At 42.0% G+C, this 17,311-nt stretch overlaps 1 protein-coding gene and 1 pseudogene across 7 annotated transcripts in view; one reads left to right on the top strand and one right to left on the bottom strand.

Annotated features, from left to right (window-relative positions):
* GAB3 (GRB2 associated binding protein 3) overlaps positions 1 to 17,311 on the bottom strand; it is a 117,946-nt gene that overhangs the window by 49,782 nt on the left and 50,853 nt on the right. For 4 of the 7 annotated variants that reach the window (XM_071213237.1, XM_058292385.2, XM_058292384.2 and 1 more), the window contains exons 2-4: positions 4,367 to 4,670; positions 1,054 to 1,273; positions 29 to 513 (exon numbers count right to left, since the gene is read on the bottom strand). In XM_071213237.1, the coding sequence (XP_071069338.1) occupies positions 29 to 513; positions 1,054 to 1,273; positions 4,367 to 4,631 (970 nt within the window). In that variant the 5' untranslated portion in view covers positions 4,632 to 4,670. The remainder of the gene's footprint in view (positions 1 to 28; positions 514 to 1,053; positions 1,274 to 4,366; positions 4,671 to 17,311) is intronic. The other 3 variants (XM_071213238.1, XM_071213239.1, XM_058292387.2) reach the window with 1 other exon arrangement.
* On the top strand, positions 5,442 to 6,159 carry LOC139438148 (transcription initiation factor TFIID subunit 9B pseudogene; annotated as a pseudogene).

Here is a 17,311-nt window from a genome sequence, read left to right on the forward strand (position 1 = left end):
TTTCTGAATCTTAGCATCTAACACTTACCTTTCCAGGGTCTCATGTTATCTAAACCAGAGAGAGAGATTCTTCTTGGAACCATTGTGCATTCTGGGTTCTTGATGCTGCTGGGCCCACTCCACAGGAGCTGGTGCTGCTCTGGGCGTCGTTCAGAGAGATGGCTTGGCTTAGGGGGACGAGGAGGTGGAGTGTTGGACATAAGGTCTGCCTCTTTTACCGCAGACAGCAAGGAACCTTGGTTTTTATCTACCTGAATGGTGGAATTTAAGTAAGTTTCCAGCAATGGTGAAGATGACAAGTGGTCCCTAGATGGCCCGTTGATTTCTCTACTCCTCATCAGGGTGGCCTGAAGCCTTGTGGAAGGTGCCTCCTGAGATCCATCCCCATGGCGTGAGGGGTACACCAAGTTACTGGAGGGGAGCGATGGCAGGCAGTCAACAAACACATCATCGAATGAAGTCTGTTCCAATGAGCGGTCTGAGTTTGACCAGCTATCACATCTGCTGGGGAGACTGAGAGAAGAAAAGCAAGTACGTTTTACTGAAATTTAGCAAATCCTTGCCAGCTGCAGTTGGTACCACAGCTGATACTACTGACATGGACCCCCCTTTTCAGAAGTCTGATGGCCTCATCCGTATTCCTCCAATGCCACCCTTGGTTCTACTTGTACGGCTACAACCCTCAGTTAGGTAAGCCCTCTGGGGCAGGAAAAAAAGGCTTGGTTGATTTCTTTTCATCCTCTAAGCATCAAATACATATGAAAATGCAGGGTTAGAAATGAAAGCCACAAAGCTATAATGCATGACTCATCTTGTTTAGTATAGCGCATGGGGCATCGTTCACAGCTGCTGATAGGAATCTGTCTCTCCGTGGCAGGAAGAGAGGTGAGAACAGACCCACCCACTAGAAGGTGCACTAGCGAAACAGGCAAATTAGATCAGGCTGGCACACTGAGCACATCCCAGCAACAGACTCCACAAGAAGAGACTCTGGGAAGAAAAGAGAGTGAGGTAGGAGGCCCGGCTCAGAGAGAATCCTGGGCATAAGCATACCTGGCATGATGCAGTCTTCCAGTCTCACAGTTGGACAAAATCAGATAATCAGGAAGGAAGAGAAGCTCTGACTCACTTCTGGTTTCCTCTGTGGCTAAGGTATTAGCACTTGGGTCATCTCTGGGCAAGGAGGACCCAGCGGCTTGGACTGTGGGAAAGGAGCTGGCAGGGGAAGGCTGGAAGGAGGAAGGCGTGCAAGAGAAGCTCTCCACAGAGTCTGCTGGAGAAAGAAGGTCCCAGGTTCACATGTTAAGAATGACTATAACACTCACTCACAAGCTTTCAAACAGCATCTAAGAAGCCAAATAGAAGATGCAAATCACAGCTGGTGTTTGTACTGATGGAGAAGACTATTTCCCCAAGCTATAAACAATGTCTGGAAAAGAAGGCCAATGTTCCAAGAGTGAAGTGTTGAATCAATTAAAATAAAAAACAAGCACTCTTGGCCTAAAAGTCTGTAGATCAACAGTCTACACACAGCTCCTTTATGGCCCTCACCAGTAGCCCCACCCCATTGTCTTATTTACTGAACAAATGTATAGGTGTATATGTATAGTATATATATGTGTGTGTGCACATGCAAACACACGAGACAAACCTATTTTATGTACATATGTATCTTTACACACACATATGTGTATGTATACATATGTATATATAGACAAATATGGCTCTATATGTCTATATGGAATACCTACTACTGCACCTACTACGTGCCTGGAACTGTTCTAGTGCTGACAATACAGCTGAGACAAGGACCCTGCCCTTATTGGTGTTTACATTCTCATAGCAGAGACAGACGAATAACATAAATAAACAATACTGTTGTTGTCATATGTAAAATAAAGGAAGGAAACAGGATGTAATAATAGTTAGAAAACCGGGCATTTCTCAAGGAGCATAACATTCTCCCCGTTGCCTCAGAAAATGGTCCTCAAGATGAATCTGGATCAAGAAGCAATGAGAAGTCCAGTTCAGAAACTCCAAATGAAAAGCCTGCTTTTAGTCCCCCCTTGAACCGAGATGGCAGGAGTTCAGGATTCCTGAGTCACAGTGGCCTAGAGCTGCCCAGTCACGTCCAGTGTGTACTCCTTAACCATTGTGACCTTGGCAAGTTACCCACCTTCTCCAAGTTTCCTTCTCTATAAAAATGGAGATGATAATAGTTCATGTCATAGAATCAGTATGGGGATGAGTTAATGTGTGTAATGAATTTAACACTTAACGGTGTTAAACTCATTATGTTAGGTGAGTGCATAATGTTGTGCAAATACATAAATGTAGTGCATTTAACAGAGCTCCTGGCACCACGTGTGAACTACTTTATGGTTGCTGGCGACAGAACCAAACACTGTATGAGAAAAGCCACAGGAAGCCCTTTGGGGGTGGCTCTCAGATGAAGAAGACTTTGCCCTCACATCTACCTAAAAGCTAAGGGGGGGCTTCAGGGAACAAACGGGTCATCTAGAGGTCTTTTGGCTTCCTCCAACCTCATACCAGGGTATGTGTTTTCTGCCTGCCTCCTCACTTATTTCTTTTCTTCCTGGGTTGTTAAGAAATATATCCTGTGCATTTGTACTGCAATGAGTTCTAGGCGAGGAAATAAAGAGAGGATATACAAATATGTATTTAGTTTGGGTGGAAGATAAGGAATAGGGTGGGACAAGCCAGTGGCAAGGCTGGAGAAGTTGGTGAAGGAGTCCCTGTCTGACCTGCATAATGTCAGACTCTATCCAGGATAGACTTACTGCAACTTTGTGAGTAAGCATCGTCTGTTGAACCAAGAATAAAGAACTTGCCATTGCCTCCTTTCCTTTTATTTGAGTTCTCTCAAAGATCAGCAATGGCACTCAATAGCCTCACTTGATAACTTCCATGAGTCATGAAAAGAAAAGGACTACCCTCAGGAAGCATTCTATCCTGTGCAGGTCCTAGAGGGAAACGCAACTTTAACCCTCCATTGCCATCTAGTGTTGTAATGCAGATAATGCAGGAGCAGATAATGAAAAGAATACATTTACTGTTGAAAAGTTGAAGTTCGTAAAGTACTGGATTTAGGTGAAGGTTTTTCTACTAAACTAAGAGGCTGAAAGAAACCAGATCCAAATCCCATAGTCTGATGATCAGGGAATGGTACACTGATGTCAGGGACTCAAAAGCAAAATCTATGAAGGGGACTGAATTGTAACCCTGGTATATGACATAGGAAGGGGTGTGTGTGTGTGTGTGTGTGTGTGTGTGTGTGTGTGTGTGTGTGTGTGTGTGTGTGTGTGTGTGTGTGTGTGTGTGTGTGTGGTGTGTGTGGTGTGTGTGCATGTGAGAGAGAGAGAGAGAGAGGAGGGAGGAAGGGAGGAAATGGGTATACATTTACATACTGTCCTTACACATATACTTAGAATTTGAGCAAGCATTAGAAATCATGAGCCATCATCTGAACAATCTTTTTGCCTGTTGCTTTCCAAACAAACCATCTCACACTCCCCACCTGAACACCACTGGTTCTAAAAGCATCTTATATAAACCTCTCCCCTCATGGGTAAACTGCTCTCACTGCCCAAAAATGGCCCAGAGCAAATTATAGCTAATTTCTACTGCAGTTGAGAAAATATGAGATAAGAAGAATTCTTTCTATAGAGAGATTAAGAGGGGAAGAATTTTCTTGTTTGTCTGGTTTTTATTACTAAAATAATGAAAATGCTATAATAACGACTAAAGTGATAAATGCACAACTATGTGATTATACCAAATATCACTGATTGTACACTCTGGATGAATTGTATGCTTTATTAATATGTATCAATAAAATCAATTTGTTTAAAAAAAAAAGAGCAATCCTTTCTTGCCTATGATAAATAGTAAAGTTCCGTCTTTCTACCAACTACTGCTGAATAACCTGGCAGGAACTCCACATACATTTTTGAAAGATTTTGATATTTGATAAATTTTTAAAAAGCATCAGCATTGTCATCATGGCCACATCAGAGCCCTGTAGGATGTCCTCATCCACATTTTGTTCTACTGCAGGTCTTACCCTGTGGCTAAATAAGAAGTCACCGTGGGGTCACCTGCAATGCTCGTTTGTGGATGGATCCTTCCCTCCCCCATTTGAACCTGAATCTTAGAACCAGATAAAAGAGTGCAATTTCCAGGAATTGTAAAGGGCTATACTTCGTGGGAAACATGGTAATGGCTATGATATAAATTTGCCTGCCAGAAAATTCTCGAAAAGGCAGTTTTCCTGCAGTAGCTACCCAGTTTGGGGGCAGCATTCCAAACCACCTCTTAGCACACACAGCCCTGGCTCTGCCCTCACCTGTGCTGTCCTCCAAATGCCCAAAGTTGCAGATCTGACTGATGCTGTGCACCCAGACCTGCATTTCTTCCTCAGTCTTGGCCACCAGATAGAACGTACGGGAAGTGGTCTTGACAATGAACACGAAATTATTCTGAAATTCTTTCCGAACGAAGCCTGGGCCCGCATGCTTCCACACTGCACACTCACTGAGGTCTATCACGCGAATGGGCTTGCTGGAGTGCTTGTTCCTGTAGTATTCCAAGACGTCGGGGTTGCCACTCATGCGGCCCCGCCGAAGGACAAACCAGCGCTTGCGCCAGGCCTGCAAAGGGATTAATCAACAAGGCATTATTGAACCAATTGCCAAGAACCTTTTTCATAACAAGGACAGCAGAAAAGAGGCAAATCAGTCATTCTCATGATGAAATCCAAAGCCCACTGTAGCAGTTTGATACGGTTATGAATTCCAAAAATATATACTAGATTATGTTTGTAAACTGGTCTGTAACTGGGCATGATTAAATTATGATCAGGGCTTTGATTGGGCCACGTCAGTAGGGCATTGAGTCCCCGCCCCTTGGTGGGTGGAGAATCACAGATAAAAGACTTGGCCAAGGACAGAGTTGGAGGATTTTGATGCTGGACTCTTAAGCTGCAGCCCAGGGAAGTAAGCACACAGAGGAGCTCGGTGATACGGAAAGAGAGAAGGCCCTGGGAAGAGAAGCAAGCCATTCACCTAATAGTCTACAGCTAGCCTTGTGGAAGAGGCAAAGCCTAGAGAGCCTCATTATCTACAGTTGACCTTGTGGAGAAACAGAGGAGCTGAGCCTGGAGATAAATGAACCCCAGGAAGAGAGGAACCCAGGAAGCCTGAACCCTCACAGACGTCAGCAGCCATCTTGCCCCAACACATGAAAACAGACTTTGGTGAGGGAAGTAACTTATGCTTATGGCCCTGGTAACTGTAAACTTCTACCCCAAATAAATATCCTTTATATAAAACAACTGATTTCTGGTATTTTGCATCAGCACCCCTTTGGCTGACTAATACATCCACCCAACTTTGTATCAAAAGCCTACTGCTTGGAATCACATGGAGTCAAGCAAGATGGCAGTTGCAAAGATTGCTCTGAGAGATGCCTTGATGATGGCACAGATCCTGAACGATATGGACATCACAGAGTACAAATCAACGGTTATATATTAAACATTGGAATTTGCTTTCCAATATGTGACTATGATTCTGGATGATGCAAACATTTATTCAAGCCATGCTAAGAAACCTAATATTGATGCAATGATGCGAGACTGGCAATCCAGTGTCATGCCAACCAATATTTTACCTCTCCTCCTCCAAGAGAATTGCAAGGCAGAAAAATCAACCCCTTTACCACTGAGTAAGCCACAGCTAAACTGCCACCGGACAGATAATGCTCAATAGCTCCAAACAATAGACTGAGTCCTTGATTCAGAAGAGACCTGACCATGGAAGACTAGTTCCACAGTTAAGTGCTGGTGCTGTCAGCAGCAGACCTACCACTCCTACTATAGCAGCCCACAACCAGTATCTGGCCCAATAAAATTCCAACTCCAATGTCAGTGACAAGCCAACGATTCACAGTGCAGGTTCCACTTTCTCTGTCCACACCTACCAAACCAGTTCCTGCAACAGCTGTAGTTCAAAATGTTCTAAGTAATCCATGAATGATTGGGCCCCAAAATATTATTAACACCAACACGGTTTCATACAGAATGCGGCCAATGAATCAAATCCATTGAAGAGAAAACATGAAGATGATGATGCTCTATAAGGAATGTAGTTTAGCCTAGAGGCATTTCAAAAGTGTAGTTGGTTTTGAGCCCAGTATAATAAACTGGAGCATTCTAGGTCTTCTCAAATTGTATCTTGGAAAATTTAGATGTAGCTGCAATATTTTTCACCCTAGTTAAAACTGTTAGATTTCACTTAGTAAGAGTAGCACTGTTTTTTAAATTAGGCTTTAAAGTACAAAAGGTTACGTAATTGCTTCTTAAGGGTTTCATTAATGTCAAGTCTTACTAGAGCAAATTCTATTTTTGGAAGCCATTTTCGGCCATGTATCACTGACAGCAGCACTTAAGTTTCCATTTCTACAGTAGGTCAGTGACTAATCTTTAACAGCATATTTTCTAATCTACATTAAAATACTACTTTCTTTGTAACCTTTATTGTCACTACATCCTTTGACCAAATCTCTCAATTTAGGAAACATTTCTGAGAGAGATGCATTTAGAGGAATTGTAAATCCATTTTGAATATATTTGTTTTTTTATCCTTCCTTACTTCCCACCTCCTGTCAACACCCTTTTCAGATCCCATTTGTTTTCTGCACCCCCTATAGGCTTTCCTATTGTAATTCTCCCCATTCTTCTTAAATTAAAAAAGTCAAAACGAATTTTTTAAGTATAATTCCTAATAATACAGTCGAATATCATTTTCGTAGCTTTAATGCATGCTCTAATTTGCACACTGATGTTCACAGCAGCATTATTCACAATTGCTAAAAGATGGAAACAACCTAAGTGTCCATCAACTGATGAATGGATAAACAAAATGTGATATATACATACGATGGAATACTATTTAGCTATAAGAAGAAATGAAGTTGTGATGCATATGACAGCATGCATGAACCTGGAAGATACTATGTTGAGTGAAATAAGCTAGACACAAAAGGACAAATATTGTATGATCTCACAAATAATATGTACTATAAATAGGATGAGAAAACTCACGGACTTCAAATCTAGTGTATAGGCTACTAGGAGACAGAATGTGGGTTGAAAAGGGGAATCTGATGCTAAATGTATGTAGAATGTTTAATAAGGTTGATTGCAAAGGTGTGGAAATGAGTAGAATTGATGGTAACACATTATATTGACTATAACTAACATTGCTGATGTATACATGTGATTGTGGCAGAAAAGTGTAGTCTAAGGATGTAAATGTCAACTGAAAGAAAGTTAGAGGATAAACTAGGGACTGTGTAACATAGTGAACCTGGTGGAGGATGAGGATTGTGGTTAATAGTACATATATAAGAATGTTCTTCTATGAACTAGAACAAGTGTGCATCACTATTACAACGTGGTAAGAATATAGTGATACATGGGAAAAATATAACTAATGTAACTTATGGACTAGAGTAAACAATAATAGTGCAATATTCTGGCATCAATGGCAAAAAAGGTACTGTAGCAATGTTAAGGGTCAACAATAGGTGGGTATGGGGGTTACTGGATTTTTCCTTTTGGAATAATGAAAACTTTCTAAAACCAACTAAGGTGATGAAAGAACTGTATGATGAAACTGAGAACCACTGAGTGTACGCTTTAGATGGATTATACAAGGCTTGAAACTGTATAACACAGTGAACCCCATGGTGAATGAGGGGCTGTGGTTAAGAGCACAAATATGAGAGCATTCTCTCAGGAACTATAACAAATGGACAATACTAATATATGGTGTTAATAATAGGATGTTTATGGGAAAAATACACCAAATGAAGCTCTGGAGTATAGTTAGCCGTAATATTTTTTTCTTTTTCTTTTCTTTTCTTTCTTTCTTTCTTTTTTTTTAGGAGGTACCAGGGATTGAACCTGGGACCTGGTACATGCAAAGCAGGTGCTCAACCACTTGAGCTATACCTGCTCTGCAGCAGTACTATTTTTTTTCTTCTTTATTTTCTTTTAAATGTTACATTAAAAAAATATGAGGTCCCCATATACCCCCCACCCCCCCACCCCACTCCTCCCACATCAACAACCTCTGCCATCATCACAGCACATTCACTGCACCTGGTGAATACATTTTGGAGCACTGCTGCACCACATGGACAGTGGTCTACATTGTAGTCTACACTCTCCCCCAGTCCACCCAGTGGGCCATGGCAGGACACACAAAGTCCAGCATCTGTCCCTGCAGTACCACCCAGGACAACTCCAAATCCTGAAAATGCCCCCACACCGTATCTCTTCTTCCATCTCCCTACCATTAGCAGCTACTATGGCTACTTTCTCCACATCAATGCTACAATTTCTTCCCCTACTAATCACAATAGTTCCCCAGCAGAATACCAGTAAGTCCACTCTAATCCATACTCTATTCCTCCAGCCTGTGAACCTGGGATGGTTATATCCAGTCCCCCACCACATCAAGAGGGGGCTTAGATTCCACATGGATGATGGATGCAATTCTGCTTACAGCTGTAGGTACTCTTGGAGCAGTACTATTTTGATGCTGTTATTTCACAATTTGTGACAAATGTATCACAACAATGCAAGGTGCTTGTGGTGGGGTGAGGTATGGAAGTCCTGCATGTTATACATGATTGCTTTGTAAGCGCACAACTTTTCTAATAAATAAATTAATTTAAAAAACATGCTCTACATGCCTGATATTGTTTCACTTTAAACTGAAGGTTATATTTGCTGTTTTTCTCTAGATAACAAGAGCGGTTTGGTTTTTTCCTTGCCTTTTATGCCTGTTGATCTTTACTCTGTTTTTGACAAGTAGTCAGTTACATTCAGTTCCAAATTGACAACTCCACCCAATTTCAGAGTTCTAAATTTAACAGAGACGATGCAACAGCTCATGAAAATCAGCCTTGATAGGGGAGCAGATGTGGCTCAAGCAGTTGAGGCTTGCTTACCATATGGGAGGTCCAGGGATCGGTTCCCAGTGCCTCCTAAAACAAACAAACAAAAAATAAACAGCAAACAAAGGAAAAAACCAGCTCAGGGATGCCAATGTGGCTCAATGGTTGAACACCGGCTTCCCACATATGAGGTCCAGGGTTCAAATCCCCAACCCTAGTACCTCAAAAAAAATCTGCCTTGATAAGTATATTTACTCTGAACCGAGGCAAATATAACTAGACCTGTTCTGTATTTCTTGAGTTTAAGTAAGTTTGACTTAGGAATACTTTTGCAGAATTTTCTAAATAAATTGTTCATATCGTCATCTAGAATTTATAACCAAGGATCCTCAAAGCTTTAAACAAATTTTATCTTAGGGTGGTGCTTGATAAGTCTGCGAGAAATCATTCCCTAACAGGGTAGAAATATCCATTACACTTTGAGTGTTTTTGGCTATTAGGGAAAGGTGGCATATTAAAAAAAAATCTTTGTGTTCTGTAGATGTTAATGTAATACCCTGATGCATTTCAAAGTGTTTTAAGCATAAAATTTGAAAAGTATTATAAAAAAGACAGATCTCATCATAGGGGAGAAATGTTGATGATAATAAAGCTTAAGACAGCATACCTTCAATGTTCTCAGGGAGGCAGTCTGTCAGAGGGCCTAGGCTCTAGCCCTGGCTCCATCATTTACCAGCTCTGTGACCTAACTTCACCTCTGAGCCTTGTTTTCCTCTCTGGTAATAGGAAAATAACATCTACTCTGCCTACCTCACAGGGATGTTGCAAGGGTTTAACTGGTATATATGAACATTGGTTCAAAATTGTAAAATGCTATTCAACTAGAAGGATTTATGATTAATGTATTTGTTCCAAGGATATTAATAAAAACCTGAGCATTAAAAAAGCCTAGGGCTTTATTCAATGACTTTAAAGATGGGTAAATATTGGGAAATCTAGTAGTACAATTCACGCCTGCAGGTCAAAGGACCAAAATTATATAATCATCCCAACCACTGCAGAAAAGGTATGTAATAATGTATACTTATGATAAAACAGGCCTTAGTAATGAAGAACAAGCAGGAAAATTTCTTACCACCATCTCTCTCAATTCAAAAGCCAATATTATATATTAAAATCAGATGCAAATAATGAGTGTCACCACTGCCAGTATCATCTAAGAGAATTAAGTAGAATAGCTGGTTACAGTTCCTATGTGTCAGACCATGTTTTAAGTGCTTTACTGGGAAGCGGACTTGGCCCAGTGGATAGGGCCGTTCATACCCCAGGCCTCCTTGACCCGTGTGCAGCTGGCGCATGCGCAGTGCTGATGCGTGCAAGGAGTGCCGTGCCACGCAGGGGTGTCCCCCGCGTAGGGGAGCCCCACACGCAAGGAGTGCACCCCGTAAGGAGAGCAGCCCAGCACGAAAGAAAGTGCAGCCTGCCCAGGAATGGTGCCGCACATACGGAGAGCTGACACAGCAAGATAACACAACAAAAAGAAACACAGATGCCCATGCCGCTGACAACAACAGAAGCGAACAAAGAAAAACACGCAGCAAATAGACACAGAGAACAGACAATTGGGGCGGGGGCCGGGGGAAGGGGAGAGAAATTAAAAATAATAATAATAATAATAAATAAGTGCTTTACTATATAACCCATTTCATCACTAAAACTATCCTATGGGAAAGGTAACTTATTGTCTCCATTTTACATGTGATAAACAGGTTCAGAGAGGTTAAGTAATGTGTCCACAGTCACACAACTAAGCAGCTGTAGAAATGGATTTAGAGCCAGGTGGGAGGAGAAGACTCAGTAATGAACATGACGTTAAAAAGTAGATGAGTTTATATGGCTAAGAGCCTTCCAAAAAGAGTCGGGAGGTCATCAGGGGGGTCACACTTACACACACCTCAGCAGGACCTCAGAGAGAGCCAAAGTAGATACAACCCTAAGTGCTGGTTCTCCTGAAGGCTACAGAGATCCACAGGGTATTGGTCATGGCAGATGAATTTGGAGTTCTGTGCCACGTCAGAGGGCCCTACTTTAGAATTTATGCTCCTGAGTGTGATGGAGCTGGACTCAGATGTGACCTGTCTACACATGCCTCTTCCATCGCTTCTGCTGAACCTGTGGTTGGCACGGGAATGGTGCCTACTCAGGGGACTTGAATCTCTGGACTGCCCATGTGCCAGCTGGGCCCTGAGCCTCAGCAGAGTTGAAACACCTACGCTCTGGTTTATTGGACTTACCCAGGTCAGCTAACAGGGAGGTGAAGAAGGTCAACCACCACACCAGGGGGCCAAGAGTGCCTACAACTGCAAGCAGAGGAATTGCATCCATCCATCATCCATGTGGAATCTAAGCCCCTTCTTGATCTAGAGGTGGAGAGGACATCATCATCCCAGGGTCCACAGAATGGAGGAATAAAATATGGATTAGAGTGAACTTACTGATATTCTACTATAAAACTATAGTGACGAGTAATAGAAGAAATTGTAGCACTGAGGTGAAGAAAGTGGCTACAGTAGTTGCTGAGGGCAGGCAGAGGGAAGAAGAGATGTGATTTGGGGGCATTTTTGGGACTTTGAGTTGTCCTAAATAGTATTGTAGGGTCAGATGTTGGACATTATATATCCTGCCATAACCCACTGAATAGACTGGGGGCGAGTGTGAACTACAGGGTAAACTATTATCCATGCGGTGCAGCAGTGCTCCAAAATGTGTTCACCGAGTGCGATGAGTGTGCCACAATGATGGAGGAGGTTGCTGGTGTGGGAGGAGGGGGCTGGGGGGGGTGGGGGGTACACGGGAACCTTTTATATTTTTTAATGTAACTTTTTTTGTGTGATGTATATATCTTTAAAAAATACAATTTACGAAAACAGATGGGGTGGTGGGAAGTGGGGTATATGGGAACCTCTTATGTTTTTTATGTTTTTTTAATGTTTTTTTATTGTAACGTTCTTTGTGATCTATTAACTTTAATTTAAAAAGTATAAAAAAAAGTAGAGAGGGTAAGTGAAATCAATTCTTTAGTGATGTCTGGATAAAAGGGGAGGAGAGCGCTGGGTCAAGGGATTTTGTTGTTGTTTGGGATTTCTTTTATTAGAACATTTATAAGTTTATGTAAAAATCATGAAGAAAGTACACACACACGGTTTTTCTTAAGGGATTCGTTTAAAAGATGGGAGACACCTGTTCGTACACATACTCAATCACAGTGGTTCTCAACTGGCAATGGTATTATACCCCTGGGAAACATCTAAAACTATGTGTTTTGCTTGTCACAAAGGCTGAGGGTGGCATGTAGAAGGCAGGAATTTTCTGGCCTAAATCTATCAATGCCCCTGTTGAGAAACATTTCATGCAATAAGAATCCTGGAAAGAGCCAAGCCTTGAGTAAGCTGTCCAGGAAAAGCTTAGCAGAACAGGCATAGCTTAGAAGAGAAAATGAGATTCCCTGAGATATGGCGGGCTGCTTTGCATGCCCACTAAGAGCCCCTGAGAAGGACCTAGGGCCCCTCCACTCACCACTTACCACCTGTCCTAAAACATTTTGCTACAGACAGTTCCATCTTGGCTCTGTATAAAGAAGGGGTGCAGCTACCAACAGATAAATGGTTCTGCTACCTCCTTGGGTAGGAAGTCTAAGGAAAGAAGTATTTGCAATTGACCAGAGCCCAACATTTCTAACAAGCCCTCCGAATGTAGAAACTCACCTCCTGGGGCCAGGGAGGAGGACGTGAGGCCCCCTTCACACTGCCTATCTTCTCACGTTTAGGCACTCTCTGCTCACTGCAAGCTACCTGGCCAGCCTGAGAGGATAGCACATCCTTACTTTCTGCTGTTGGGACCTGTAGCACTAGCCCCATTTGGAAGTGGAACACAAAGAAGGGGGACAGGCTGGCAGCAGGGCTCTTTTTTCCATTGGAGACGGTGAGTGCTTCAGTTGGCAAATGTAAGTAGAGAGATTTATAACTCTTGTGGTTTGGTCTTCTGTGCAGTGGCGTGTGTGACAGCAGGAAATGCTGGGTTCTGGTAGTAGCATGTTGACCACTGGGACAGGAAATCTTTTGTATCTCTAGCTTCATTTATGCCTAACACTGCTGTAAGCCCCCCAGCTTTGACCAAGGGCCGGAGAAAGAGGAAAAGCAACCGTTTGGAGTGTCATCAGCTCCCTCCCTGCAAACGGAATATGAGAGCTGAGGCTGCTGAGAAACTGAAGAAGCACAAAAGAGTGGAAGGCCAATCATCACAAATGCCCCACAATTACCCCTTCACAATAAATCACCTCTCTGAGGCTATGGGAAGGTGTAGCCAGCAGAAGGCCAGCCACTGTATCATGTTGGGTTGGGACAGGGAGAGTGAAATAGTGCTGGGTAGGTGAGATCTAATTTGGTTTTGCCCTCATAGATGGAATACAACTCTGAGAAGAGGTTTGGCTATTCAAGAGTGGGACACAACAGTGCAATTAATTGTTTTTTTTAAGAGAGGAGATATAATAGCATGTTCATATGCTCATGGAAGTGATCCAAGAAAGAGAAAAATTAATGATTCGATAAAATCCGGTTGCAAAAACAAAGTATTGGATAGGGATAAATAATTAAGAACAAGGGAGGGAGTAGGGAAGAAGGGCCCACCAAGCAATACGTGCTTGCTAAAGAAAGCTTTCCTTTGGGGAGCACAAGGTACCCCAAACTTTCCAAAAGCCACTTTGGTGGAGAAATATGAAGAGGAACATTGCAGTACTTCCCAAAAATGATTCTAAAAAAGGAAGTCATACTGAGCACAGAAACATGCTTCACATTAACTGATCTTAGTTTCACGGGAACAGCACAATTCTTAACCTTTAATAACAACGTTGGGGAGAAAAACTAATGCCAAGAGTTCATTTATTGAGTGCTTACCCAGTGCCATGTATCCTGCTATAGGGTGGACATAAAGAAGAGCGTTAGAGTAGCTCTCTAAATGAGCCCACTGCCTAGCTGGGTTGGGTGAGGGGCACACTTGAAAAATGGGTAGATTTCAACCCATGGTGATAAGTGTTCTAGAACTGGACCAGAAGTGGTGTAAGTACAAGGGGGAGAAAGACACAAGTTTGGGTTTCATTCATTCATTCGACAAATATCTGTTGACAGCCTGCTAATATGTAGGACACTGTGCATAAATTAGGGAAACTGAGGTGAGCAAGCCACAGGCCCAGCTGCTCACAGTCTAGTGAGTTGGGGGGAGGGGGAGTGCAGACAGATAAACAATTGCCTCAGTGTGGTAAGTGTTCTAATAAAGGAAAACCAAGATGCTACGGGAACACAAAAGAGACATTTCTATCAGAGCAGTGGGTCTGGTGAGGCTTCCAAGAGGAAGTGCTGGCTAAGCTAAGACTGCAGAAGGGCAGAGGAAGCAGCATATGCAAAGGCATCAAAACAAAAAATGTATAAAGCTTCATGTAAGTGGAAGTAGTTCAGCAGGGCTGGAAGGAGAGCAGAAAGGAAAAAGAAGTCATGTCATAACTTGAACAGGATATAGCATAGTCTTGATGCTAAATCATGGAAAGTCACCAGCATGCTCAACTTCAGGTTTTATTATTATTATTATTATTTATTAGAAAAGTTGTGCACTTACACATATACATAACATACAGGACTCCCATACATCACCCCACCACCAGCACCTTGCATTGTTACCGCACATTTGTTACAAATGATGAAAAAACATCATCAAAATATTCCTGCTACCTATAGACGATAGCTTACATTTGGTGTATTTTTCCCTACTTCAGGTTTTTAAATCTACCTAAGAGTTGTGATTACACAAAAGCAGAACTAGCTTGTTATTTGAGCCCTTCGCTAAGAAGGTGAAACCAAAGACCATGTATGATCCTGTTCCAACAGGCTTACCGGCTACTGTAAAGTGGGAGATATGTGGCAAAGCCCTCAAAAGTAGGTCTGTCGGCATCACAGTGAAGCTCTTTACAATAAGAAGTTCCACAAGGAAGCCATCAAACAGGACTTAGGGTCACATCAAAAGGACTCAGGAGCCAAACTGAAGAGGCTCCCGCTGGCTAAAGATGGATTAATTTGAACTTTAATAAATATAATAATCACAGAGAATTAAAATCCATCAAATATATTTAAAGCCATTAGTTCATCTTGATATTACGAAAGAAAAAGAAACAGAAGAAGAAAAAGAATAAAGAGTGAAGGAGCCGGTCATCAAGAGGGCAGTGTAAGACATTCCCATGGCAGCGACTTAAGAGTCCCATGCACAGTCAGGCGGGGACCCAGTGTCACATAGACGCAACGTAGTGCCTACCCATAGAAGTTACCAGAGGCAGAAAACCTGCACTTAAACTGAACTACTGTAAGGTGAGGCAGACCCTGGATTAGATGCTATAGTAAAAAGGTGGCCCTGAGTGTGGTAAAGCAATTGAGTTAAGTCATAGCCATTGGGAGGAAAATTTGCACAAAAACAAAGAAAGCAGTCTAGAACTCCTGGAGAAGGAACAGAGGAAAGGAAATCCTCTCCTTGAGGTAAACAGTTATACATAACAGGGTAATCTTAAAAGTTGCTGCATATGTCCATGGAAAAAGACAGGTAAAGAAACACCTAGGAAAATCTGAACCTTTAGACACAGGCTGCTCTAAAGGTTCAGTATAAGCTGGACCAAGCATTGAAGAGCCTTATTTCTCACAACAATGCAAGGTGTTGGTGGTGGGTTGATGTGTAGGACCCCTCTATGACATTATGCATGTTTGCTTTGTAAGTTTGCAACTTTTACTATACACTTAGTGTTTCTGCATGTTCATGTATAAATGATATAAAAAATAATAATAGGGTGGGTTGGGGAAAAATACTTTGGTTAGTAGTAATATTTTGAGGATGCTCTTTAATCATCAGTTAAAAGTATTTCACAACAATGCAAGGTATTGGTGGTAGGGTGAGGTATGAGAGCCCTGTATGTCGTGTATGTTTGTTTTGTAAGTTCACAACTATTACTGTACACCTATTGTTTAGGTATGTTTATGGATTAGTGATATACTTCAATAAATTTTTAAAAATGTATTCGAAGAAAAAAAAGAGCCTTAACACACAGTCAGTCTACAATAAAACCCTAAACAAGAGGGAAAAACTACTTCTAGAGTTAGTACATCAAAATAACCAAATGCCCAGACAAAAGATCACCAAGCATACCAAAACAAAACAAAACAAAACAAAATAAAAACAGGAAGAAATGGCTCATGCAAGGCAACAAAAAAACTCAGGGGAAACAGAGACATTGTAAGAACTAATCAAGAGTTTCCAACAGATCTCCTAAATAAATTCAAGGAGCTAAAGGAAAATATGGATTTTAATCAACTAAATATGAACATAGAGCTTAAGAAGACAATATGTGAACCACAAACTAATCCCAAAGCAAGCAGAAGGAAAGAAATAATAAAGAGCAGAAATAAATGAAATTTAGAATAAAAACAATAGAATCAATAAAACCAAAATTGGTTCTTCAAGAAGACTGATAAAATTGATAAACCCTTAGCTAGACTGACAAAGAAAAAGAGAAGATGTAAACAAATAAAATCAGAAATAAGATGGGGGATATTATTGCTGACCCCACAGAAATAAAAAAGATCATGAGGATACTATGAACAACTGTATGCCAACAAATTAGACAACTTAAGTGAAATGGATGATTTCCTAGAAACACAGAAAATACCTACACTGACTCTAGAATAGGGGTTTTTTTTTTAAGATTTTTTTTTTCAAAGATTTATTTATTTATTTAATTTCCCCCCCTCCCCTGGTTGTCTGTTCTTGGTGTCTATTTGCTGCGTCTTGTTTCTTTGTCCGCTTCTGCTGTCGTCAGCGGCACGGGAAGTGTGGGCGGCGCCATTCCTGGGCAGGCTGCACTTTCTTTTGCGCTGGGCGGCTCTCCTTACGGGGCGCACTCCTTGCGCGTGGGGCTCCCCCACGCGGGGGACACCCTTGCGTGGCACGGCACTCCTTGCGCGCATCAGCACTGCGCATGGCCAGCTCCACACGGGTCAAGGAGGCCTGGGGTTTGAACCGCGGACCTCCCATGTGGTAGACGGACGCCCTAACCACTGGGCCAAAGTCCGTTTCCCTAAGATTTATTTTTTATTTATTTCTCTCCCCTCCCCCTGCCCCGTTGTCTGCTCTCTGTGCCCATTCCCTGTGTGTTCTTTTGTGTCTGCCTGTATCCTTGTCAGTGGCACCCGGAATCTGTGTCTCTTTTTGTTACATCATCATCTTGCTGCATCAGCTC

This window comes from Dasypus novemcinctus, chromosome X (assembly GCF_030445035.2).
Source record: "Dasypus novemcinctus isolate mDasNov1 chromosome X, mDasNov1.1.hap2, whole genome shotgun sequence".
Lineage (NCBI taxonomy): Eukaryota > Metazoa > Chordata > Mammalia > Cingulata > Dasypodidae > Dasypus > Dasypus novemcinctus.